At 44.0% G+C, this 25,641-nt stretch overlaps 2 protein-coding genes across 5 annotated transcripts in view; one reads left to right on the top strand and one right to left on the bottom strand.

The window, feature by feature from the left end:
- Positions 1 to 758: 758 nt before the first annotated feature.
- Positions 759 to 7,098, bottom strand: DUSP19 (dual specificity phosphatase 19). Its single transcript, XM_055718089.1, has 4 exons — positions 6,809 to 7,098; positions 6,617 to 6,663; positions 5,446 to 5,598; positions 759 to 1,469 (listed from the first exon to the last, which is right to left on the bottom strand). Exons 1-4 carry the CDS (start codon positions 7,026 to 7,028, stop codon positions 1,248 to 1,250), a joined length of 642 nt encoding a protein of 213 aa, XP_055574064.1. The 5' UTR covers positions 7,029 to 7,098; the 3' UTR covers positions 759 to 1,247.
- A 16,003-nt stretch (positions 7,099 to 23,101) lies between these two features.
- Positions 23,102 to 25,641, top strand: part of NCKAP1 (NCK associated protein 1) — a 61,324-nt gene continuing 58,784 nt past the window's right edge. For 3 of the 4 annotated variants that reach the window (XM_055718208.1, XM_055718207.1, XM_055718205.1), the window contains exon 1: positions 23,103 to 23,326. In XM_055718208.1, coding sequence (XP_055574183.1) covers positions 23,219 to 23,326 — 108 coding nt within the window. In that variant the 5' untranslated portion in view covers positions 23,103 to 23,218. Of the gene's footprint in view, positions 23,327 to 25,641 lie in introns of all 4 variants that reach the window. The other variant, XM_055718206.1, reaches the window with a different exon arrangement.

Below are 25,641 nucleotides of genomic sequence, written 5' to 3'. Positions count from 1 at the left end.
GAAGGCCGCCAGCCCTTCCCGCCCGCGGCCCAGCGGGAGGCGCCGTGACCAGCTCGGCCACGGGCGGGCGGTGGCCACAGCGCAGCAGCGGGGAGCGGGACGGTGGCCCAGGCCTGGCGTTGGCATGAGCAGCGACCGCTGAGCACAAGGCACTGTGCGGTTCACACGCCGCGCCGTGCTGCGCTTCGAACTGGTGTGGACACAAACACGCACCTGAAACCAAACCTTTGAAATCATTTCAGCACAAAATTTATCCAAACACAGTATTCTTTTTATTTTGTTGATATTAACATATCAAACCGCTTAAAACTGGTGTGAAGACCACAGAAAATACTATTAAAATCTTTTGCAGTTTTGTGGTTGGTTTGGTGGGTTTTTTTAAACATGCCCAAGACCTATCAGGAGGGTCAAAATTACCTATTCTACGACATCTGTTCTTTACAGGTGATGTGGAATGGAGTGAGCAACTGAGGACTGGGTGCAATGATAGGACAGTAGCAGCAAGTCTGAGATAGATTGTTATAAACATGTTTCATATCTCCATCAAAATGATCTACAAAAAAACCCTCAAACAAACACCAACCTCATAGGCTGGTTCCAGCACTTTGGAAACATCATGTTAGTGCACTTCAAATCACTACTGGATGAGAAACAGTAAAAAGCATGAAGCATTAGAGCATCCTACACATTTTGAGCATCCTCAAAAGACCATCTGTTGTCATTTCAAAAAATATTTAATGGCTGGCTAGCCCGCAAAATTCAATAAAATCCTCTTTAGTTGCAATATGAATTTAAAATCCAGTACCAAGGTACTTTATTATATGAACATTTTATTACCTAGGTTTTAAAACCAACTGGAATACATAACGTGGTTTAGTATTAAACAGGGCAACTTAACTCATTTTATTTCCTTTCTCTATTGCCTGCATTTTCTGATAGTTCAAAAAAAAAAAAAAAAAAAACCCCAACAACCAGTTCTGGGTTTTTTTCTCTAGCATTTTAAGGAAAATTGAACTTTTATGTTTTTATTAGCATTCTAGGAAGAGCTTCTTCCTGGGCAAAATCATCTCTGAAGTCAGTGGAATACCATTTGGCCTGAAAAAAAGGGGGTCAAAGAAGGGTAAGAAAAAAGTATGTAAAGACTTTAAGATGCACATGTGAAAGGGGACTGCAAAATGACGGATTACAGTATATCCAACATCTGTTACTGTATAGTCAAAACAGATTGTTTCACTTCTCCCTTTTGATCAGTCGTGATCATTTATGCTTCCATTTGCCTTTATGTTCTGTTCTTGGTACTTGTGAAGCTGCTCCATAAAGCCAGGATTTGGACAAGCCGCGGGCCTTGCATTTTTCACCAAGGAAAAGGCTCTAGCAAAACTCAGTCCTTCTGAATTCATTAGAAAACCTGTGACTACTGCCGCTGCACGGGAGACTCCTGCATTACAGTGGACCAGTACCACACCATCCTTCAAGAAACAAATGGAACATTAAGTCAGGATATTCATTAAATAGATAGTAACAAGTACTAGAAACCTTATATAAAAATCTGTTAAGACTTATTAAAAGCTCCTTGATGAGTTCCAAGCAAATATTTACACATACAAGTGACTCCAAACACAGATATACAAGCCCAAATTAAGTATTTTTTGAACCAAGGCCACTTCATAGTTATCAAATACTTGAAACCTAATTCATACCTTAGAACTAAAAAACATTCCTCTGTCCCTTTCCCCAAGACAGCAGCCCCCTCACGTAAAAAACAAATCACAGATGTCTGAAATGCTAAGATATCTGATCTAATTGGCTGCCAATTTTAAAATAGATTTTATTTCAAATATGGCAAGGAATTTACTTGACTGTATCTTGTTACCAGGTTAAAAACATAACAAGGCAGCAAACAGCTAGGCACAGAGGCAGATTTTAGAACATCTTGGAATTTCAGTCACGCGTTTCTTGCATGCTATGGAGTTCTTCCATGAAGATTTTGGATAAGCAAGATCATGCACAGAAACAGAAAAAACAGAAAAGAGACCACATGATTTGCAATAAACATCTACTTCCCCATCACAGTGCTGACACAACTGTAGTGGCTGATACAACTACAGTCCCTTAACTGGGGACTAAGGTGCAAAACCCGAAACTACCGAAACTCGCATAAAGTCACAACTGTTTCTCCTGGGTTTTAAATTCATGCTTATCCTCAATTATCTGTAAAAGTAATGGTTTTATCCTACTAAACATTTCCCACACAATCTTTGAAACCTGAATGACTCTTTAAACAAACACTGCAAGTTTCATTAAGAAATAACAGGCATGAGTTAACACAGAGACAACTAGACAACCTAGTGTGAGCCAACGTTTGCAAGGCCCAGGCTTCACGATCCTGTTGTGTTTGTACATCAGGCTATGACTCAAGAAGGCTTAGTCTAAACTGTCTGCCAAATGCCACTTTCACACACCCAAAAAAAAAAACCAACCCAAAACAACCACAAAACCAAACCCCTAGCATCTACATGTTCTGAATAAAGATATTGATACATGACACAATGTGCTGAATGAGTTTATTCTAGATATAAACAGCCCGCTCTGTCTGCCCTAGCAGGTGCAAATTATTCAATGGGCATTTTACTCGGACAAAAAAGAAGAGCTCATAACCACCAGGGTTCCTTTCCAGGAACTTGATGGTTTATGTTACAGACCCAGGAGTTGCATTTATCCAGTGTATTAATAAACACGCAGAGCAGAAAATGGTTCCTGCTCCAAAAATCTTCCAGTTTAAATAATAAGACAAAGTAGTATGGAATTGAGTGTAATTATCCTTGTTGAAGAAATGCCAAGCTGAGACAAGAAGAATGACTTGCTCAAGTTAACACAAGATTATGACAGAGCTAGGAACTGAATCTAAGCTCCTGCATCCCAGCACAATCAACCACAATACCACCCTTTTTTGCAATGAAAATCACATCCACTTTGCATTGCCTGCTGAGAATTGTACTCTTCATTCCCTTTCTCACATTCGGAGGGGCATGCCTCCTCATCACACAGACTAGGCAGAGTGGAAAGCAGATTTGTACATGTATTTCAACTCCCTGAGGAAGTGCCAGTGGTGACCTGTAAATCCACTACCTCCTTTATAATAATGACATCAAAATTATTACATTGAAAATATTTATGCCACTGCTAATAAAGCAGTTGCTGAAGCTTATTCACTGTAGATCTGGAGTAGTTTTTACTGATTCAGTGGGAGTTATTTTAGACATAATGTACCATAACCAAGATCAGTATCTAGCAGTGGCAGTGAGGGTAAAAAAAACAAGCATTGGAAGCAGTCCTTTTTTCTTTGTGCAGTTCATGCTTTATTTTCTTCTTTCACATTTATGCATTTCTTTTTTTAATGACAGTTCTGTTGTACATTGCCAAAAATTACAGAGTGATATCCATGGAATAGAACTGAAAATTGCTGGACATGAATGAACATGGGCAATAACACTAAACCAAATTTAATCGTAAGGACATTTAGCTTTCCTTGCTAAATCCCATCGTTGCTTTATACAGAGATTCATTTGGCATGCTACTTCTTAACTGATTTTGTATATAGATATGAATACAGAATAAAAGTGAGAAACTGACTGCAGATAGGACATTAATCTCTATTTACCAAGAACTTCTTCCTCTGATCCTGACAGCCTATTTTACTTTGCAGTGGTGCCAGGGCTTTTTCTTTAGGAGGGACAGAGGGAGCAATAAGGAGAGATATTCATGAAAATGGATCCCTGGAAAGGCAATATTTTAAAGTTCTTCTAATTAAATATGAAACAGAACAATAAAAAACAAATCCCTCATTCATAGCACTATGATCTGATATGGGTCACCTAACATGTCACGGAAAATCTGCCTGCCAATTTGGAGCCTAGAAGAAAAGGTGAGCTCTGATCAGTATCAGAATTTGTACTATGGCATCTACAGACTTAGGCAGTTACAGTTTTAGAAAAGTCAATCCTGCTACAAGTACCAGCTGGCATGACTTACTGAACAGTGCAAGCTTTACTTGCATTCTCTAATTCAAGTGCTCTCATACTTCTCCATTAAGTTAATCACGTTCTAGTAATAATTTCTCATATATCAGGCTCTCTCACCAGTGAGCATCTCTCCCTCCCCCATGTTAGGGCATGAAACTAGTATCTTTTTGTGATTACTTAAGCAGAATAATAATTTGTGATACAATTTATCATAAGCTCTTTTAGCGCTACTTTAACAAAGCAAATAAAGTACTTCAAACCTTCCAGAGCTCTGTCTCCGCACACTACTATCACATGCTTCACGAAATGATCCTGAAGAACATCTCTTCCATCAATCACCTGCTCTTTCACCCAACTCTCCTATTAGAAAACTATAAATTCTGCTGTAAAAGTTTTCAGAATTCCCTAGCTTACAAAACAGTAACTGGACATGAACACCAGAGGCAGAAAGCTACACGATGCAGTTATGAATGGCAAGTCTCATTTAGAAATTAAGTGGAAACCGTAACTAGAAACCTTGAAAAGGTCATTAAGCGACAATGCGTATCACATACCTCATAAATGATAAATGAGAGAAGGAAAGAACACTGTGTGACACAAAGAAAGCTGGGGCAAGATTATCTTCTTTTATCCCAATCTACATAAATAATGAATATAGTAGATATGGTGGAATAGCGTGCAATAAGGTCCAAGCAACGGTTGTCGTAAATTACACAGTAAGCCTAAACTTAATAAATATGAGTCAGGGATGGTCTTGGTTACAGACAAATCTGCCAAACGACCCCAGAAGGAGTCCCCTCACCCTATTTCCTATGTTGCATCTTTTTCAGGATTTTGTTAGCAGTTAAATCACAAGTTGGCTCCAAGACTAGTAACACATTCTCTTGACAGTCTTGGTACGTAATTGTGTGTGAATTCATGTCTCAATGTGTTTCATCTTCAATAGACAACCAAGGAAAAGCACAAGGATGGCGGATGACTGCTGACAAACCACACAGATCTGTAAAAGCCCCGTTAGGCTTGCTTCTAATCCAGAACAACATCCCCAGTGGATAAAGTACAGAAAGTAAAGTTTCTCCTTTCCCCTCTGTCAGATGTAGTGACTTGGACTCACAAAAGGATTTCTTTAGATAAAGTCAGCTCCTAGTCCAACTGTATTAAAGAAGAACTTCTCTAAGACAGGTAAGACAGTCATTCTGAAAAAACAACGTTGCAGGGAATGGGGATTAACAGCAGCACCATGTCTCTAGAAATGCTTAGAAATTGCTTGGATTGTCTATCTAAAATTGGAAAAGGCAATGGGAAAACTATTCATTTGGTACCATGCTTTCTTTTGACAAAAAAAGCTGCTTTAGATTTTAAAGTAGTGTAATAAATAATCTAAACAGGATAACTACTAACATTAATTATTGATAAACCATACCTGGATCTTGGCTTTCTCAATAAACTCAAAACATTCTGGGAAATAGGAGGTGATGTCAGTTTCTGGGAGGTCCAGAATAGAAATGGTCTTGTAAATAAAGTCATCGAGGAAGGCATTTTGGACTCCATATGCCACATTTAGAACATGAGTAACCTAAGGAAAAAAAAAAAAAAGGGGAGGGGGGCCAGAAAAAGACAATTTCTGAAGACAGCAAGCAAAATGAGCAGTAGTAGCAACAGTAAATTATTCTTTAGGCATACACAGACCGTACCTTCCAGAACAGCAGCATTCAGTTGTACATATGTACGCTGTTTATGGTATACTTTTCTCCAAGCAAAGTTTCAATGCATGTTAAAATATACTGTGATAAAATTCAGTTTCCTTGATTTTTTTTGTGAGGAAAAGATCTGTGCTCAACCAAACACAAACTAAATTAAGGATTTTCAACAGAAAAAGGAGTCGTCAGCACACAGATGGAAAATAAAAGAGAAAGCTATAGGAATAAGAGCACAGACCACACAAAAATCGCCCAAATTTCAACCCTGCCCTAACCCATCAGCTTAATCTTTCTTCTACTGAGTTATTAGTACCATCTACTGCAGCAGAAGGATTTCAAAGTAAACTATACCTGCGCTTGGCAGGTGAGACCACCTCTAGCCTCCTGCCCTCTTGCTCAGCCCAGGCTATGGCCAGGTTGTGGGTTATTGTAATTTACAGCGAAATGACATTTACGTGGCCCCAGATGCCGGCCTAGTGCCCCACTGCCCTGCAGGAGCACCGCTGCCCCAAGGCCTTATCGCCCCACTACTGTGACACAGAAGAGTGAAAAGACCAAAGCTCGGGGCAGACTTCGGGCTGCTGCTTTGCCTCGTGTGTCCCACCCACCCGCACTGGGCATGGCGGCCTGATGCTGCTCCCATTCCAAAAGGGCGACACACACGGCACAGCGCGGGACCTGTCCCATCGACGCCTCCACACCAGCCGCCGGCTGGCAGCACCCCAGCTTCTCCCGAAGGCCACCGGCATCCGCCCCTCTGCAAACGGAGCTGCTTCTAACACCGCCAAGGTGATACAATTTTCCTGAAGTTACTCGGGACTATTCCAGCCTTTTTTAGAAGAACTCCACCAGCCACACTGCGCCAGGTGCACTCCGATCTCCGTGTCACCTCACCTTATACTTTTTCATCGTCTCCAGGTCGTGAGCGGCATCCTGCGACCCTGAGGAGAGAGGGGGCCCAGTTGCTACGCCAAGCGGGCTGCCCCGCTGCAGCCAGGCCCCCGACGCCCCTCGGGCCCCCTCCGGCACCCGGCGCCCGGTCCCCCCGCCCCCCCGGTCCTCCCAGCGGCCCCCGGCCCCGCTCACCCAGCAGCAGCCAGGGTTTCACGACGCCGACCTGGAGGTCGGCGCTCAGGTCCTGCACGAAGCCGCCGCCGGGCGCCGCCTCCGCCTCCTCCTCCACCTGCAGGCAGGCGCCGCGCCACGTCTCGATGATCCTCTTGCCCGTCAGCGTCGTCACGCGGGTGCGCTGCCTCCGCAGGTTGGCCCGGGAGAAGCTGCGGATCTCCTGGGTGAGGGAGTGCATCGCCCGGCGCCGCCGCTCGCCCGCGACTGACGGCAAGGCCCGCCGGCGCCCCGCCCCTCCGCCCGGCGCCCCGCCCCTCCGCCCGGCGCCCCGCCCCTCCGCCCGGCGCCCCGCCCCTCCGCCCGGCGCCCCGCCCCTCCGCCCGGCGCCCCGCCCCTCCGCCCGGCGCCCCGCCCCTCCGCCCGGCGCCCCGCCCTTCCCCGCCCTTCCGCCCGGCGCCCCGCCCCTCTGTAGGCCGAGGGCCAGCGCCCTTATTGGCTGCCGGGCCCTCGGGGCGGAGCCTCGGCGCGCGGGGCCGGGACGCGCGGGGCCGTCTCATCTCCGCGCTGAGGGGGCGTGAGGCGGCGGCTGGGCGCAGGCGCGGGGGCACGGCGGGGCTTGTCTCGCCCGGCTTCATTATGGGCGGCGGGGACCGGGCCGGCCTCACCGGGGTGGGCACCGTGGCCTCCTACCCGCTGTGCTTGGCCCCCGGGGCCACCGCTGCGAGAAGTGACTCCCTGCGAGGCGTCCAGCTCGCTCCGGGCTCTGTAGCGGGGCCAGTCACAGGGGGTTTGCCAGTGCTTTGCTTTTAGTACTGTAAGCCTGTCAGAAAGTTTTGGGTTCACCTAAAAATTTGGTGGTGGGTTGGTTGTTGTTTTTTTCTAACTAGTATTTGTGGGGCTTTGGTCTGGCAGCGAACAATGCAGCAGTCTAATTAAAGCAGCCTTTCAACTGTCAATGCCTGTTTATTAGGTAAGTGCGGCTGTTTTGAAAACCCAATCACGCAGCAATGCCTGTCTGAGTGTAATTAGGCCTTGCTTCATGGGAAAACACTTAGAAAATACTTGAATTAAGTATTTCCCCCCCACACACACACACACACCCTCCTTCCGGAACCTCTGGGCTAGTGGCCAAAGGCTAAACAAAATCATCTTCTTAAATTTACCAAAGAGGCTACGTAGGAAGAAAAGGGAGGCAAGGTGAGACTGGTTTCCCTTATTCACAATCCCCTCAATGCCTGTGTGCTCGTGTTCTCTACAGAGTACTATTTGTAGTGTTCCACAAAAGTGAAATTTTTGTTTGTGCAGTTAAATGGTAATACCGTTAACTTAAATTGTGCCAAACATACATTTCAGGGCATTTTCAACAATCCACCATGCCGGTTTGTAAAATAAGGATGCATTATTACGGTACTTCCCCTCTCGATGTTACAATATTTCTCAAAGCTGTGCTGGCAGGATGTGATGACTCTGAAAAGATCCTTCTGATAGTTCCCTAGAACGCAGTACAGAACAGTGGCAACTCAGTTCCACGTAAAGAGGTCTACAAATGCCCTGTCAATTCAAGAAACAGAGAATGGTGTTAGGGACTGCAAGAGCATAAGTTATTTCTGGGAATGCCAGAGGCAATCTCCTGATAGGAATTAGACGTAAACCCAAGTTCATCTGAAAAAGGCAGAACACCCCCCACACCATCTGGAAAAGCAAGATTCTAAACCAAGAGATAAGATCAAGGAAGATGCTTAGGGCAGGGAGAGGAAGAGAATAGGGATTTGGGCTGGATCAGGGATCAAGGTAGCAAAGATGCCAAACAGAACGCTGCAGGACAAAACATAATTCTCATAATGCTCAGCAATTGCTTTCTGCAACAAAAATTAAATTTCGAATACAAGTAGGAGGTTTTGTAATATTCTGCATGGTGGATGTGTATTCAGTAGCCTCTCTGAAAGTGGACTGTGACTCACAGCAGTTAATAACAATGTAGAAGTTGATTCATTCATTTTTGTTAAGGTCTACTCCATAATTTTGATGCAATTAATAACAAGAAAGCAATGGAAAGCTTTAAGCTAGCAATTTCATAGTGTTTCATGGCTGTTTTTCAAGCTGCATTGGCTTGCTGCAGCTGCCGCTGTGAAAGACCAAGAACAGTACGGTATCCAGCAAGAATGCGGAGAGCCTCATGCCTCGGGAAATTGGCAAAGCCTGAGCAAAATTTGCTTGCAGTCCAGACCCAGAAGCCTGCCCTTAGAATAGCAAGGCTGTAGGATGTGCTTTGTAACCAACTTCTGCCCCATACAAGTATGGAGCTTGCTGTGTAGGCGTTTGCAAGACTAAACTGTGACAGATCTGTAAGATACTTGCAACTAAACTTAATAATACAACTACATGTTGTTCCTTAACCTCTGAGGAAGAGCCTGCAAGATGTGCGGACACAGAAAAGCAGCTGATGCCAAAGTATTCAAGTCATTTTCTGCTAGGAATGTTTATCATTGTTATAAATAGCTTAAACACCAGAGGTCACTACTGGACATAAAATCTGTATTATTGCTACCTCTCTGAAATCCAAATATTCCCCAGGTGTTTATATGCAGAATTAGTATATTATTATGTAATTAGAGTGTCCATATCATAAGCATTAGATCTAGCCCGAGTATTCACAGATACTAGTTTTTGTAATACAGGCGTTTACATGCTGCTGTCAAGTTGTTTGTACTTTCCATTCCAAGACAGAAGAGAATTGTGACATTAGAGTTTAAAACTGGGATCTCAGTTCACAGATGAACACTCCCTCTTGCATGCTTTGCTGAGGGTAGAAGACTTCTCCAAATATATGGTAGGAGCAGGATGCTCTCTCCGCTTCATTGGTTGAATGCATTTATGGTATTGCTGGATCTTCAGGTCTTGAATAAGCTACCTACAAATGCAAATGTAGTAGAATTTTATATCTTTTTTAAGTTCATGGTTCTTCTGTTTTGTCTGTCTAGAAATTCAGCAGAACCTGTTCTAGTGGGTATTAACCAAGAAATGTGTAACACAGACACTAATTATTACAGAAAACTGCTTGTACATATTCAGAAAGCTCATACGACGATACGTCATCTCTGTTGTATTTGTTTCCTTCCACTGTTCATTTTAGTCTAGGTACTGCCTGTATTTATCAATGCAAAAGAGCTACCTTCTATCAGAGAAATGATAACCAGACATTCCAGACAGGTAAATCTGAGAAACCAGCCTTGCATTCCGAAAAATGCGTATGTTAAAGGGTTGAACTTGATTGTAAAATGCACCAAAAATTGAGAGATGATTGCTTATGTTAGTGATTTACCTGAAGCGGAGGATCAAACCCTAATTAGTACACTAATTGCATCATGTTTCAAACTGCAATAACCAGATGACTTTGAGGAGTAAGAGAAACTGGGCAAAAATCAAAATATTATCAACTAATATCTAACCAATAATACAAGCCTCTGCTGCAGACTGTACATTCATTAATTGAAAATAACTGAGAAGTTGAAAATAACTGTGTGCACCAGTTGGTCACAGGATGACTGTGAATCACGAATGTAGTGTGGTAATGAGAAAAGCAAGTGTGACCATGGAATGCATCAGGAGTTATTTAAAATAGAAAGAGGGAAATAATAATGCTATTGTATGAAGTTCTAATAAGCTTTTTTGGAAGTGTATTGCACTATTTGGCAATGACTGTATTCAAGATGATCTCATACTTGAAACAAGTGCAAAGAATAGCTTAAATCTGAAATTGCCCTATGTAGGTTAGGCTGTCATCAAAGCACACCGTGGTATTTGGGCCCCTTGGGACTGACAGCTCCACATCCATACTGACTTGAGCGGGAGAAGCCCCCTGGCATAGTAACTATTTCACCACCATTTGCGCCAACACACATGCAAGCACTCCTAGCAATGGCTTCTCTGCCTCATGCACTCCAGAACGGTGAGCCCCACACAGCGTGGAGGCTCATACCTGATGCAGAGTCTCCGTTTCATCTTTGCGAAGTTGTCGATGCATGATGCCTACTCCTGCTGTCTCTCCTGTTGCTGAAGAAGAGAGCAATTTGGAGGCACGAGCTCAGGATCATTCAGACCCTAAACAACAGGGTAAGATGGTACATGGGAGGATGGCAGGAACATGACATGCTCATGCTTCCCTTCAGAGGCATTTGCTCTGACATGAGTCTGTGCTCCATGCCATTTCCCTCACATAGAGAGGATCTGGCTGAGAGACAACCGCTTATTTATTCTCATCCATTTGTTTTCCATGCTTTAGACTTGTCTACATCTGGTAGGCATGGAAAGAATATTCTGGAACAAAACTAGAGTACCAGCAAAGTGAAAGGGAGATTGATGGAAAATGGCTTGTCCTCTTCCCCAGCCTGGCTGTGTACCTTGTCCCATATCCTGAATCTGGATGCAGGTATTATACCTCTTTCATCCTGGTATCCAGTAACATGCCTGGAAAATCTATCTTAAGTGGGATCCTGACTGGAAGTGAAACATATGACCTTAAAAAAATACCAAAGTGTAGACAAAATCTTGAAATGGCATTTCTGGAGAAGAATGAATTTGTAGCAAGGACTCTTCTGGAACTGAATATAGTGAAGAGTGAAAAGTCCGCAAGGATTCTCAGTTTTGTGTACTGAGATCACTGCATCGCTGAGGTGAGACATAGAGGCTGAAGAAACTAAGCTTGCCAACTATTGTAGGGTTTGGTGTTTTCTTCCACGATAGCAGGAATAAGGGGTAAAGGCAGGGGCAGATTATTAAGCATTTTAGAAGTGTTGCGGTACTAGCTGGTCTAAATGGGGAAAGTTATGGGAAGCAGGGCCATGCTGAAGGCTGCATTCAGCAAGTTATCAAAACAAAAAGTTGACAGGGCACTCCTGCACATATTGCTGCAGTTACACACACTGTAGCCTGGTTGTTAGTGAGCCAAGCTTTAGTGTAAGGTGTTAGTTTGTTTCTGGATTTCTGGCTCTGCCAATTTTAACACATTAGAAGCGCTAGACCCTATTGGCTAAACAATGTGCAGTTACTTGTTTGTGAGAATGGGGTGAGGCCAGAGGTGCTGGGAGTCTCCTTGAAATTTTTTTAAGCTTTGGTTCTGCATAATTGTGGTGCTCATTTACTGCTGCAGAGGGTTTCCCATGGTAAGGGGTAGTATATATCCTAAGCATGCCTTTACATATCCTCTCTTCCTGTACCCCTTTAGCATACAAATCAAAACATCCATTAAAGCTATGCTTCTTGGGTATGCCACATCATTCTTGACCAGCTTTACCTATGTTGTGTTTCTTCAGGTGAAAGCAGAGGATGCATCTTGGTCCAGCCTGGAAAGAGCTGGTTCCTCAAGTCTTTGAGTCTGTAGCCTGGGAGACTGAGTTGGCCATCTGCCTCTGCCAGCATGCATATGAAAGCCCAGTCCCCACTGCAAAAGACTGTGAGCAATCAGGGGCCCGGTGGTTGTTCCTAATAATATTAGTAATTCTGTGGACCTCCACCAAACACTACCTTCTATCCCTGGACTGAAGGGTAGCCAGCTTCACTTCATGCTATTTATTTATTTCAAGCAGCATTGCATGCTGGTTCTTCTAAAGCTAGTCTGAACCAGTAGTGTTTTCACTGGCATATCTCTTCATATTGCTGCAGGGAAATTTCCCCAGAAGCAAAGCCGTGCTCATAACCAAAGGCATGGCCCTACAAACACTTAGCAGGGCATTTCTCTGCTCTCACCACGCTTTGTGAGCAATCTATGCAAATGAGCAGCCTGACTCACTGATCTAAAGATGTATATTTTTAGAGTGTGTGATGGATTATGCTGAATAATGAGCACTGAGGAACAGAGCAGAATGCAAAGCTGAAATGTTTAATGGCCATAGAGAGTATCCCTGGGGACGTGTTGGGGTGAGGAGTCTGGCACAACTCCTGTTTGCGTTACGTAAGTAGGATCTGAATTCCAGCCCCCATTGCGCTCAGGTGTCTCTTCTCCAGGAGCACTTTGACTTGCTTCAGTGCAGTCATGTGTGAGCGAAGAGGTCGATATAGCTATAGATATGAAGCTTGGTGTAAAACTGGGTATGTCAGCTCAGTAGCAGAGACACAGGCAAAGTTAATCAGGGGAAGGAACAGTCTATTAGGAAGCTACAAAAATGTGACCCACTTTAACAAAAATGTAGACGCATGAAACTCCTTCGATTCCAGCTGGCTGCTCTGCCGAGGAGTGCTGGTTAACTACACAGCTAGCACAGACCATCAGTCACCAAGGCAGTTGTTCTCCACCATTTGTGTGTTATTTCATTTTAAGAATACCTTCACTTCAGAGAAGTTAACTTTGCCATACGGCCTGAAAAGAACCTGTAAGGGTCGAGACCTTCAAAAAGAAAAGAGAAAATCAAAGCTTTTCCAGAGAAATGATGTTAACATAGGTGAGTTTCTCTAATGTTTTCAAGTCCTTTGAAACCTGAAGCATGGATTTCTTTCTCCATTTTAGGGGGTGGGGGTGAAGTAAAAGGTAAAGATAAAATTATGATTTTTCAGTGGCTAACCATTAGGACTACTCACAATTTGGCTTATATCAGAACACTTAAAACAGCAATTTTCACTGCGCAGTTCAGCTTCTAGCAGCCTAGTTCTGCATAAATGCAATTAATCTGTCTCCCAACCTTCCTGTTTTTCTACAGGTTTCTTTCAGTGGTCATTCAAAGACATGAAAGCTACTTTAGAAAAAAAGTCCCTAGAAGTCTCTCTTGCAGCAAAGTCCAAGCCTACAGCTGGAAAAGTTAAAATTAAAGAAGGAAAAATCAAAGTTCATTTCAGAGTTCTTGTAGCATCTTATGTGTAGCTTTTGCTTATGTGTAGCTTCCACAGGCATAATAAAATATTAATGTTATGATTTGTACCCGGATGCATAGCAAGTTTTTCTGGTTCAAAGAGTTCAAGAAGGAAACCATTATAGCTTCTAGTCAGGATCATAAACCGAATGCAGTAGGAGAATTATTTTGTGGATTAGCTTAGTCAGACATGGAAGTAGGACCTATTCTTACTGTTCACCATGAAGCGATGCCTTCTGTAAGTAGGGGTTAAGGTGAGGTGGAATATGCGTAAGCATAGCATTTCACTTCCTGCAAAAAAAAATATTTGGAGAATATGGTTCCTCTGCATGCCCTTTTCTTGCCTTAGCACATTGCTAATGCTGCATTGTGCTTGCATGCTTGTGTGTGGGAAGAAGTTCCCTGCAGGCAGGGAAGGAATATTAAGCTATCTGTGCCCTATCTTGTTCTACATCTATAGCTTGATCCATCCAGCCTAGAGCTTCCTAATAACTTCCGTCCCACTAACAAGGAGAGATCTAATTTTCCTTTCCCTCTCAAAATACAAATAACTCAGGTAGGACCTGGCCTATGTTATTTCTTCAAATTCCTATATGCAAGACACAGTTAAGCTAAGTGAGCTTTTGCTACAGAACCCAAAAAGTTTGCATGCCTTCAGAAGGCGATGGACATATTCATAGAAAAGGAGTAGATCAACAGGTATTAAACGCAAGACAGTGTCTCTGGCTCCCAAAGTCCCAGAGCCACAAACTGTTGGAGTCTGGGAGTACATTCTGCAGCAGCAGTGGTACACGCTTGTCTGTTCTCACACTCTTCCTTAGTGCTCTGTCCTTGGATAGAGACAGGATACTGAGCTGGATGGGCTTTTAGTCTGACCAACTTCCTACGTTTTTGTTTTCTTTCTGGTCAAGTGAATAATTAAAATGAGTAAACTTAGCATTATAGAATTTAAAAATTCCATAAAATAGAATTTAAAAATTCCATAAAATTGCTTCATAATTTAATTACATAAAATCCCTGACCCTAGAGGCTATATCTGTGACCTGTAAGAAAATGCAAATTGCAGGCGGCAAAGTAAAGCCTTACTGGTCGACAGTGTTGATGGGATAAAAGCTATGATCATAACTAAGTTTATAATGTGATATTGTACGTCGGCAAAGAAAGCAATACTGCTGGGATTTATTTTTTGCTGTCAGGACGGGGATAGATGCATCTAGCAATACCTGGGGGATAGCTAAAGGTATTTGAAAACCAGGGCTTCAAAAACAAGAAGAGAACTGATAACTGAAAGACGTTCCTAGAAAAAGAGGTAACATCCTGGAATATACGCATATGCACACACACCCCCAGAAAAAACTAATGATTTTTGGTATACTGCAGAGTCAAAGAATGACCAAGATTGACCTACACTGTCTCTTAGTGTTTGATATTTTTCTTTTATTCTTCAATAAGCAGAAAGAGTGAAAGGTCAGGGTTTTTTAACTATGTCTTCTCTTTGAGTATTTCAGTAAAGAGAAAATATAGAATCATCTTGCTGAAACTCACAAGTTACTCCTAACTTTATCTTATTTAATCATTACTTTTAAAGTAGCCAAAGCTTCCATTCTGTTTTCTTATTAAAATACTTGACTATTTTGGGTTTTTTTATGGAATTCATTTTTACATTTAGACCATAAATTAAGTTCAAAATGACATAGCAAAGTTTTCTGGTTTACTTCAGAAACTACATATAATTCATTTAGACTAATGGTAGAAAATCACAAATTTGGATGTCAATGTGAATACATTTGATGTAATTAATTTACTACTTTGATAACATCTTAATTAAGAACATTTCTTACCTTTGGGACTCTCTTGTCAGAACAAGTCATGACCAGCATTTCCCTTTCTTCCTTTTCCCCTGACATGTTTTAACCACACTTTCAAAATCACCAAAAGCTTACTGAATAACACTGTCCTTGAACATGAAAGACTTCTGTTCCATTTTAATTGTCAGGTTAAATGTCCTACCAAAAAGGCTGTTTAGTATTTAGAGTACCAGTCAATGACTTTTTGTGAGTAACACTGAGAGTTCTTGACTTTGCCTTAATTTTAAACCTTCACAAGTTTTCATAATAAATATTATTATATTCCACCATAAAAGATGGAATAGCTGTTTTCTGTCCAACCCTAAACAATGAGCTTCACTAATTCAAGCAGATGAAATCTTTGATGTTACTTTGCTAATAGTAACTTTGTTACTGGAATATAATTCAGCCAGTTGAACAAGAGATTACTTCTGACCTGAGCACTATCTATGAAGGGAAAAGATTTTCCTGGAGTAGAGACTATTATTTTCTTGTGAGTAGCACATGCTGAATCATTAACACTTTCATTATCAATGTCACAAAATATTGCAGGGAAAACAAAACCAAAACCCAGCCTTGGAAGATATGTGTAATGAGTTATACCTATAAACCCAACTTTTTTCAAACATGTTAAAAGGTGTGTAGGGGGACATCCTTTTAAAAAAAAAGACTTACAAACCCCCGAACACTATAAGAACAAAACCTCTGAAAATTTTACCACCAAAAAAGAAATGTATGTGAAAAGCTCTAAATGCAGTAGAAGTAATCTACGTAAGGAGATCCAGTAGGAGTAATTGGTATATATTTATATTTAATGATTTTATCACCTTTTAGACATAAAATTGTGTTTGTATTATTTCACATCCTGCTTTATAACTTTAAAGAGTACTACTTCAATTGAAAAGATATTTAAAAATACACAAAGCATTAGTTGTTCAACTAATCTATACAATCAAATTCTCTGATACTTAGTCCTCTACTTCAGTGAAGGCAATCATGCAGTGTTTCCCTAGGGAACAAATCATTAGAAAATAAGTACTTTTGAAGTACTTATACTCCCTGTAGTAAAATTAGCATACCTGGTTTGCCCATAAGCAAAATTCTCTGCATCTTATTTCAAAAAAGAGCTGAAGGCTCTTCGAATGGCAAATGTTAAGAGGCAGAGTTATCCCGTCTCTTTTTCCAAATGAGGTAAATTTGAAGTTATGACCACATAAAATTTTATTGTAGCAATCTTAATAACCACTGAACTTTAATTCTGAGCTACTATTATTTAAGTATAAGCACTCCTCATTGTTCACAACCTTATCGTGTCTCTCCACACATAGTGATTCACACTGCATACTGGAGATAGACTTTTCTCATATTTATCACAGTATTGTTTCCATTTCTGATTTAAGTTGTATATTTCTGTGTTATGTGAAACAACTCTTATGGTTTTGTATACACTGAAATGATTCATATTTATTTGTCAAATGGAGAAAACACTACAGATGGAAATATGGAAGATAACTGCAGTAGGTTTTCACAATTTTTTACCCGTTCGATCGTAGCTCATGGGTGTGATGATTTGGGTGATGCTTGTGTCATCCTTCTCCACTAGCTTGCTTTTCTCCACATGTTTTATCTATAAAAATCTACAGTTGGACTGTTCTGTCATATGTAAACCTCAAACTTTTAAAGGGAACATTTATCTTGATTTTTACTGTGATCAGTATTCAAGATCCCTACTGACTGGTTAATGTGATTCCTAGAAACAGTGGGGGAAACCCTTTCATTCTTTAGGTGTTCCCTGGGCAAAATTTTCCTCCCCTATATGTAGAGTAACTTTAAGGCAGAAGGCTTCTTTCTTATCCTTTTCTGGATAGACCGTAAAAGCCATCATATTTAAAGAGGTACGTGCTACTCCCCTGGATTCTCATGAGGGAAGGGAAAGAAAGAGAGGAAACAGAGAAACCTCTAATAGGTTATTTTTGTGCGTTTGTAACTGTAGCTACACATTAGTGCCTGGTGCTACCCTATTTATCTAGGACAGAAGAAGTGTGTAACAGAGGCTAAAGAAAGTAGGTCAAAGCACACCAGCTTGCATGTGCCTGCCAAAGAAGGCTCTGTAGGTGGATCAAGATACTGAAAAATGTGGGGCCAACAGAAGCCCTGCAATTTTCCTGTGTGCTAGACTGCCTTGATGGGTCCTGTCTGGCTAGCTGGCATCTGTATTCCAGCACCCTTTCGCACAACTTTCTGATGACATCCCAGTTTCAAAGAGGACAGAGGTCATTCTTTGCAAACTGATCACTTGTGATTTATTCTGGTCAGTGGGAAGTTAGCATAGGCTAACTCATCTTTATGGTAAAGATTTGCAAGCATTAGTCATGCTGTCTCTAGTGGCCTCACAGACATCTGAGAGATCACTGTTGCTGCTGCTTGACTCTTCAGCCTGTAAGGAAACTGCAAATAAAATGCCCCTTCTAATCTAGCTGGACTCCTACTCCAGTGCCCTTTCTGATTTCAGTGTTTACCAGGATGTTTTTTAAAGCTGGTGATGTAACTCCTGCCTAGAAACCCAACCTAAGGTCTACACCCATATCAGTCCAAAACCTTACTTTAGATGGGTGACTCATTCCAACAGCCCTCCTAAGCTTTGTTTGATAGCCAGCGAGAAAACTCTTTAAATAATTTGCTCAATGGTTTCTGTAAGAGTTAACTGTAATCCTAATTCTGAAACTAGACAACTGGATCTAACCTACCAACTTGATTTCATCTTTGTTCTAAAAGTGATCAGTGCTTCAGGCTGAAACAAGCCTAATCTTGGACCACCAATACTTTCTAAGCTCATTCTGTTTAGCCATGCTGGTAGCTCACACGTAACCAATTTTCTTCCTGTTGTCGCACACTTTCATAGCCACCAGGCTGACATTAGATTTGCCAGTTAAGCATTACTGGTTAGTCATGGACCTGGGACTCACTGAGGAAGCTCTCAAATGTTGGTAATGACCTGCTTCTCTACTGATTGAGGCTCATTCGCATAGCGTTGGACTAGAAGTTCTGGAGCAGGCTCATCATACTTGTCCCTCCAGTATGAGCAGAAATGCTCCTGTATTCTCAAACTGGCAGGTTTCTGCAGAGCATGAGAGAATAGCTGCCACAGGATTCATCATCTGTTTCAAACTGGCTTTGCACATCTCGTTGTGTCCTCCCCGTCCAATGTTCCCGTTCTTTTAAGTTCAAAGGCCTGGTATCTCTGAGCAACTGCTGCATGTCATGTAACAACCTTGGCTAGAAGGACTCGGAGACATGCACAAAATTGAACAGAGAGCTGGCACACATATGAACTTCATGTTAATGACAGAAAAGATTATAATAATGTCCAAATACCTGCAAAGAGAGGAAAAAAAGAGAACATGGGAAATTGCAGACATGTTGGCTTCATGATAGATTAAATAATGAAAAAGGTTTGGATTAATCAAGAAAATTATAGATTAAAATACAATGAATCTCTCAGCTTGGTTTAGTGAGGATGATAGATCTTTTGAACCTGTTTTTCAGATAAGATTAAAAGCCTGTCTGATAAAGGCAACTGTGTTTGTTCAATGCTATTTATTATTTTTATAGGTGATCTAAACAATAGTATAGCCTTTGAGTGGTAAAGTTGCCAGCCTTTGTGCCTTTACATGCAAATTTAACAATGTGATAAATATATATGTATTATTTTTTAATAAATACTGTGGCATGACCCAAATAATTGGGATTATGATGACCATTTAAAAATTCTGGTCTGTTCAAATAAGAGTTTGGTTTTATGTTTTGCATTCTTTCTACTTGAAAAGGAAATATTGAATGAAACGAGTCTGTAAAAGTTGCTTCTTGGCTTCTGTTGGCCACCTGGGCCCAAGTTGTGCAGTGGACTGTGCCAGATCACTCATGGGCAGCGCAGCTCCCGATGGCTGCCGCTTCACTGAAACTCCTGGTCATGGAGTTTTGAATAGTCTCCAGGTCAGAAGATGTTAAACCAAGGAAAAAAAAATGCAGACAGGAAAGGAAATATATATCTCTATAAATACTTCTACAGAAATGTAAGTTAGAAGTTTACCAAAGACTTAGGTGGCAATACAGTCTACTCTGCAGTAGTAAATTGTCCATTACATGTTCTAAAGTAGCAATGCTAGAAAAATACATATACCCTTCACATGCTTCACTGGACACCAGGTGGAGTTGTTATATGTGGAGCTACTTGGTAATTACTCTTTTGAAGCTTCTCAAACATCATTTTCGTTACTGCCCGAAAGCCCCACAGAGAACAGCACAATCAAACCCTGAGCTGAACAGAAAATTGACTTCAAAAGGACCAGACCTGAGCTCAAATCAAGTCCAAAGTGCTATTAGAAACTTGCCCTAAACTCGTATTTTCAGACTAAATAAAGTAAGTTGTTTAAATGTTAATCATTAATAAATCATCAAGGAAATAGTAGTTGTGTTTTTAAAAATAGTTGTTAGCCTTACTCTTCCCTTCATTTAATTTCGCCACACCTGTAAGAGCTATGCCATTACTGACAAAGCTTGTATTTCCACTTTATTGTTATGCCTGCTGCCAGATTGGTGAACCCAGATTGTACAATGCAGACATTTTTATAATTTAATATGCCATAAATCTTCCTGCTGAAAACCTATACATCTTCCTGCAGTTTCTAAAGTTGCAGCAATAGTAGTATGACAACATAACCCTGCTGCTGCTAAAAGTGATGACAAAACTGTTGACTACTGAAGTATATGCATTCACATTTACCAAGTTTGATCTTGGTGACATCTGCTTTCTGTTATCATGGTTTCTCCATTCACATATAGCAAAGGTTTCCAGGCTTTTTGATGTGGTTTCTGTGAAATCTTAACCTTTCAGCTACACCGTATCTTCCCTAGATGTGCACATTTTCTCCTTCTAATGAGCAGTAAGTGTTTAAAAGCAAGAGGAAAAAATGCACGCATTGTAGTTCCAAACTTGACACCAGACCTGACACTCACATTAGCAAGATGCTGCCAGTTATGTGATTGGCAGCATCTTGTGTCTGTGTGGGCAGTAACATCTTCTGTCGGTGGGTTCCAAACTCGCTTTTCGTGTCTGTCTCCGAGTTGAGATTGGTATACCTTCTTTTCCTAATCAGGTCTTGGCAGCTCGCTGACACCTTTGCTGAAAAACACTCATTTTGCAAAGGGTGGTAAGGGACATTCCGTACTTGAAAACATCTGGTCTGCTTTGTCAGGCTCTATTTAAAGAGATTATTTTTTGTTTTAATGTATCTGCTTGCATGTTAGAAGAATATTGTTAAAAGTCTGTGACTAACCATGTTACAGCGATATAAACTATTTAGTATTAAGTCTGTACGGCTGCATGTTAAAAATACCTTGTATCAGAAGTTCTTGTTTACTGATATTTTTTCCCTGTTCTGATATTTGGCATGTTTTCAAGAAATGCAGCTGTCAGCACCATTTGCAATGAAAAAAATTATAGCAACCAGAGGTTCTCCTCATAACAAGAGGATCTTGTAAACAGCCTCACGAAAAGTGTAGGCGTTTAAAACCACGATGCTCTGCCATTACTATAAAGGAAAGAGTAATTTTTCCCTCCTGTGCCTCACCCTGTTGTCTGTGCGGCGTGGAGAGTGACTGACTGCTTTCACGTCGCAAACTACATTAGTAGTTACGGAGAGCGTGAAAGTTCTCCGGTGAGCTCTGTAAGCACAAACTTTATCACAATCAAGTGACTTTGACTCCATTTCAATCCTTAGTTTTTCTAATTCTAGAGGAAGAAAGACTGGGTTATTAGATCATAGATGATTCAGTAATAATGGAGAAAAACTCCCGATGAACTTTCACAGTGTTGGTATCATTCCACTTGCATGGCTATACATCAATTACAAATTCTGCGATTGTTAATGTTTGAAACTTCCAGAAGACTCCATATGGCTGAAAAATAATTGAATATGGAATTAAAAATTGGCTGCTGTTGTTTTAGCTGCAGGTGAGAAACAAAAAAAATGGCTGTTAGCAATAGTATTTGTTCTTATTTTGCAGTGCAGCTGCATGGGAAACATCTTTATTGCAACTAGAAATAATATATTTGATATTTTAAAAAATTAATTAATAATATAACGAAGATGCTTTGTGTAAAGTTATTAATATAGATATTATTTGTTAGGTACTTTGATATTGAATACCATTTTATTGTTTATAAATTCAAATATGGATTTGAATGTTTCTGATGTTTTCCGCAGACTCCAGTAGTGATAGGTCAGATCCAACCTAATTAATCAGTACATTGTTGCTAGGTATTCCGGACTCTTGGACACAAAGCTGCGGCAGAAAATCATCTGATAAGGGCCAAAGAATGAGTCAATAGCAGACTTAAGATCAGAACTCTACGTTCTTGCTTCCCGGTTTCATTCTGAATCATAAATTATCTTGTAACTGCTGAAGTGAAGAAGGAGGTCGGTAACAATTTAATTACATTTAGGCTTCTCCCATTCATTTCTACACTTCCTAAAAATCTATTAGTTTAAAACCGCTAAAAGAACAAGATCATCCGATTCTGGTTTCTAATACGAAAATGCCAACTGAAAATTAAATAGAAGTATTAATATGCAAAAAAGGCACAGATGGCTGCGCCATTATAAAAATAAATGAGATTAGAAGCCTAATTCTGAAGCCTGTCCCCCATGCAGCAGGCCGGGGAGCCCAGCATCCCAGCTGGAGGTGCTGCCGCTCCAGAACAGGTTGCCGCTTCTCCTTGGCACTCACTGCATGGAAATCTCACTAGCCCTTAAAAATACATGCTTTTAATTACCGTGGCTGCAAGAGAGAAGAAAAAAACCCAACCAACAGCGGTGATGTGACTCATCTAATTGGCGAAATGGCATTTTGCTGGATCCGCGGTACGTGGGCCTACGGCGGCAGCTCAGGGGGCACGGTGAGCCACTGCAGCGGCTGGGGGTGGGTGGCTCCCACAGCCCCTCGCTCCGTCGGGGTCCCAGGGCTCCGTGGGGGTCCCGGGGCTCCCCTGGACCCCTGCTGCCCACCGAAGCGGCCTCAGCCCACCACAGCCACCGGCGACGGCATTTGGGTGGGGATGAGCTGCGCCACGCTGGCCTGAGCATCACCTCGCCATGTTCGGCCGGTTAAGTAAGAAAAACGGGGCCTTGTGAAACACCTTGAAGGAAAAACCTTGACAACTCCCCCCCCCCCCGGTTCCTCACGGTTTCGAGGCGCACGGCGGGGCCACCCCCAGCACACAGTCCACCGGCTCTGCCGCTAAGCACAGCGGCAAGGGGAACACCGGGCAGTGGCGCCCGCCCAGCGCAAGGCCTGCGCCCCGTGGCTGCGGGCGCTGGGAGACGCCGCCCGCCCCGCTCGCCGCCGCCCGCCCCGCTCGCCGCCGCCCGCCCCGCTCGCCGCCGCCCGCCCCGCTCGCCGCCGCCCGCCCCGCTCGCCGCCGCCCGCCCCGCTCGCCGCCCGTCGCCGGGGAGCTGCCGCCGCCCGCCCCGCCGCCGCCCGCCCGCAGGGGGCGCCCGCGAGCCGCACCACGTGACGCGCGCCGCGCCGCCGTGGCCACGCCCCGCGGAGGCAGCAGCGAGCCAGGCCGGCGGCGGCGGCGGCGGCGCGGGGAGGCAGCGCCGGGCTGGCGGCCGCGGCACGGCGGGGCTGCGAGCGGCGGGGCCCGGGCCGGGGGGCGCGGAGCGCAGCGGGACAGGATGTCGCGGTCGGTGCTGCAGCCGAGCCAGCAGAAGCTGGCGGAGAAGCTCACCATCCTGAACGACCGGGGCGTCGGCATGCTCACCCGGCTCTACAACATCAAGAAGGTGCGGGGGCCCCGGCGGGGAGACGGGGGGAGGAACCGCCCCGGCGCGATCCCCGCCGCCGCCGCCCGGTCCGGGCCCCGGTCGGCCCGGCGCTCCGCCGCGCGGCTCACCCGGCCGCGCTGCGGCCTAGCTGCGGGGCCCGAGAGGCAGGGCGGGGAGGCGGCGGGAGCCGCGCCGCCGCCGCGGCGGTCAGGCGCTCCGGCCCGGCCCGCCGCTGCGCCGCCTGCGGGCCCGGGGGGGCGGCCGGGGCTGCCTGGGCGGCCGCCGCCTCGCCGCCCGGCGGGAGGGAGGGAGGCGCGGCGGTGCGTGGCGCCCGCAGGCCCGGCGCCCCCCGCCGCGGGGCCTAGGCCCGACGCGGCCCCCGCGGCAGCCGGTTCCGCCCGGAGCCGCTCCCGCCCCGCCGTGCGTGAGTCACGGGAGCCGGGAGTGGGCTGCCTGGCCCGGGCTTTCCCACGCCGAGTTGCGAAACCTGTCGGTGCCGAAGGGAGGGATTTGAGGTAAAATTAGTAAGTTTAATTGCAATAAGTTCGAGGCGCTCGGTTGCTTAGCAGCTCGCGGCGTGCGGTGGAGCCCAGGCGTGAGGCCGCCGCGGGTGCCCCGGGGCTGCCCGCCCTCCCCGGGACCGGGGGTCGGTGCCTGCCCGGGCGCGGGGGTCGGCGCTGCGGGAGCCGGCGGGGCTCCGCGGTGGTGGCCAGGGTGGGTCACCTCGCCGTGTTTCGTTGGTCGCTCTTCTGGAGGAAACCGTCGTGCTTTCCTGCGTGGGGGGACGCAGTTCATGGCCACCCCGTGTGCCGGGTGCTCGTCTGCCCTTATGGGCTTAATTTCCCGAACGCGCCCACATCGTCTGAGCGTGAGCAGCTACTCTGTCCGCTTCCAGTAACGAACGTTAGTCGGGATTTTGTTGCTTTGCCTTGAATGCAGTTGTTTCGGAGAGGTTTTTCTTATTTCAAAGAAAATATGAAGTTACTACGTTCAAGCAAGGAGCACACCCTAGCAGCCTTGGCCTGTTGAAATCTCTGTGCCATTCCCACGCTGGGTTTAGCTGGCCGTGCTGCAGCAGTAGCAGGAGTTAGGGAGTTTTGGGTGCTTGCTTGATCGCCCTGGCTTCTGAACGTGGGGTTCTGCCAGGAGGGATCCTGCCTGATGGATCTGAGCTGAAGGATGCGTTTTGTCTGGTTGGTTTGCTCATGTGGGAGACTTGTACTCTGGCAGTAGTAAGGGGTACTTGGCTATACAGAGTGTGATGTTGATTTTAATTAAGGCAGTGTTTCCAGGAAAAAGCCAAATGATCGAAGTATTCGGGAGGCAGCGTTGATCCAAAGCAGTGTCAGTGGTTGATGTACACTTGCATGTTTCTGCAAGTCTTCACTGACATAGCATTCATATTAAACTTCTGTAAATTCTTATCTTTCTGATACGTAAGTGAGGTTCCTTTTAGTTGACGGTTTCGTATGTTGGAAATTTGCTTCAACTTAATTGTAACAGTATAATCACGCTTTTAACACAACACAGAAATCCCCTGTTTATAAAGTGTCAAAATGAGGTTTGTGCGTGTGCTTGCTATCCTTTGAGATTAATACACCAGGTGAAAAACAGGGCAGGAGTATTTCCCCTGAGCATAGCTGTGCTTTCAGGGGAGAAGGCAGGAAACGAGATGGGAAAAATTAAACCTCGTCTTCACATACAGCTATGCCTTAACTGTTGTGAGTGCGAGCTCTGTTTTTGTTACCAGTGTTCTGATTTGGAGACACGTAGTTGTGTTAAGCGGTCCAGTGCCTACAGACATGTTTCTGTGTTTCTGCTGGCATGTTTAGCTGGCAGAGTCCTGAGCACGTTTGCCCATATGGTGGTAGCGTCTGCTGTTACTCGTGTCAGTGAAGTGATGCAAGTGGATAGGTTCTCAGTAGGGGAGCACCAGCACTAGAGGTGACACCAGTTCTTCCTGCAAATGCCGTGAACCAAGTCCAAAATTGCATAGGTTTTGCATACAGAGAGGGAGGAGGCATGACCAAGCAGCTTGGTTATTGTGTGACATAGTTTTGTAGATCTGGAGATGTCCCAGATGCAAATCTGTGTATTCATACAGTGATTTGCAACTCAAGTAGTTTTATTAAGCTGCAGTCAGTACTGCTTGACAGTGGTGGCTGGCTAGCTCTGATGCTGAGCCCCAGAAGTCTTGGGATTGATTACTGTACTTTGTTGTGGACCTCTCTTCATCCCAGCTGCAGCATAGCTGGATGCTTGGGAACCCTTTATGTGGTTGGTTTTGGTTTTGTTTTTTTTTTTCCCTTTTCCCCTCTCTGTAAACAGTCAAT

The sequence above is a fragment of the Falco cherrug genome, chromosome 8 (assembly GCF_023634085.1).
Source record: "Falco cherrug isolate bFalChe1 chromosome 8, bFalChe1.pri, whole genome shotgun sequence".
Taxonomy (NCBI): domain Eukaryota; kingdom Metazoa; phylum Chordata; class Aves; order Falconiformes; family Falconidae; genus Falco; species Falco cherrug.
This window is presented reverse-complemented; position numbering and strand designations above follow the sequence as displayed.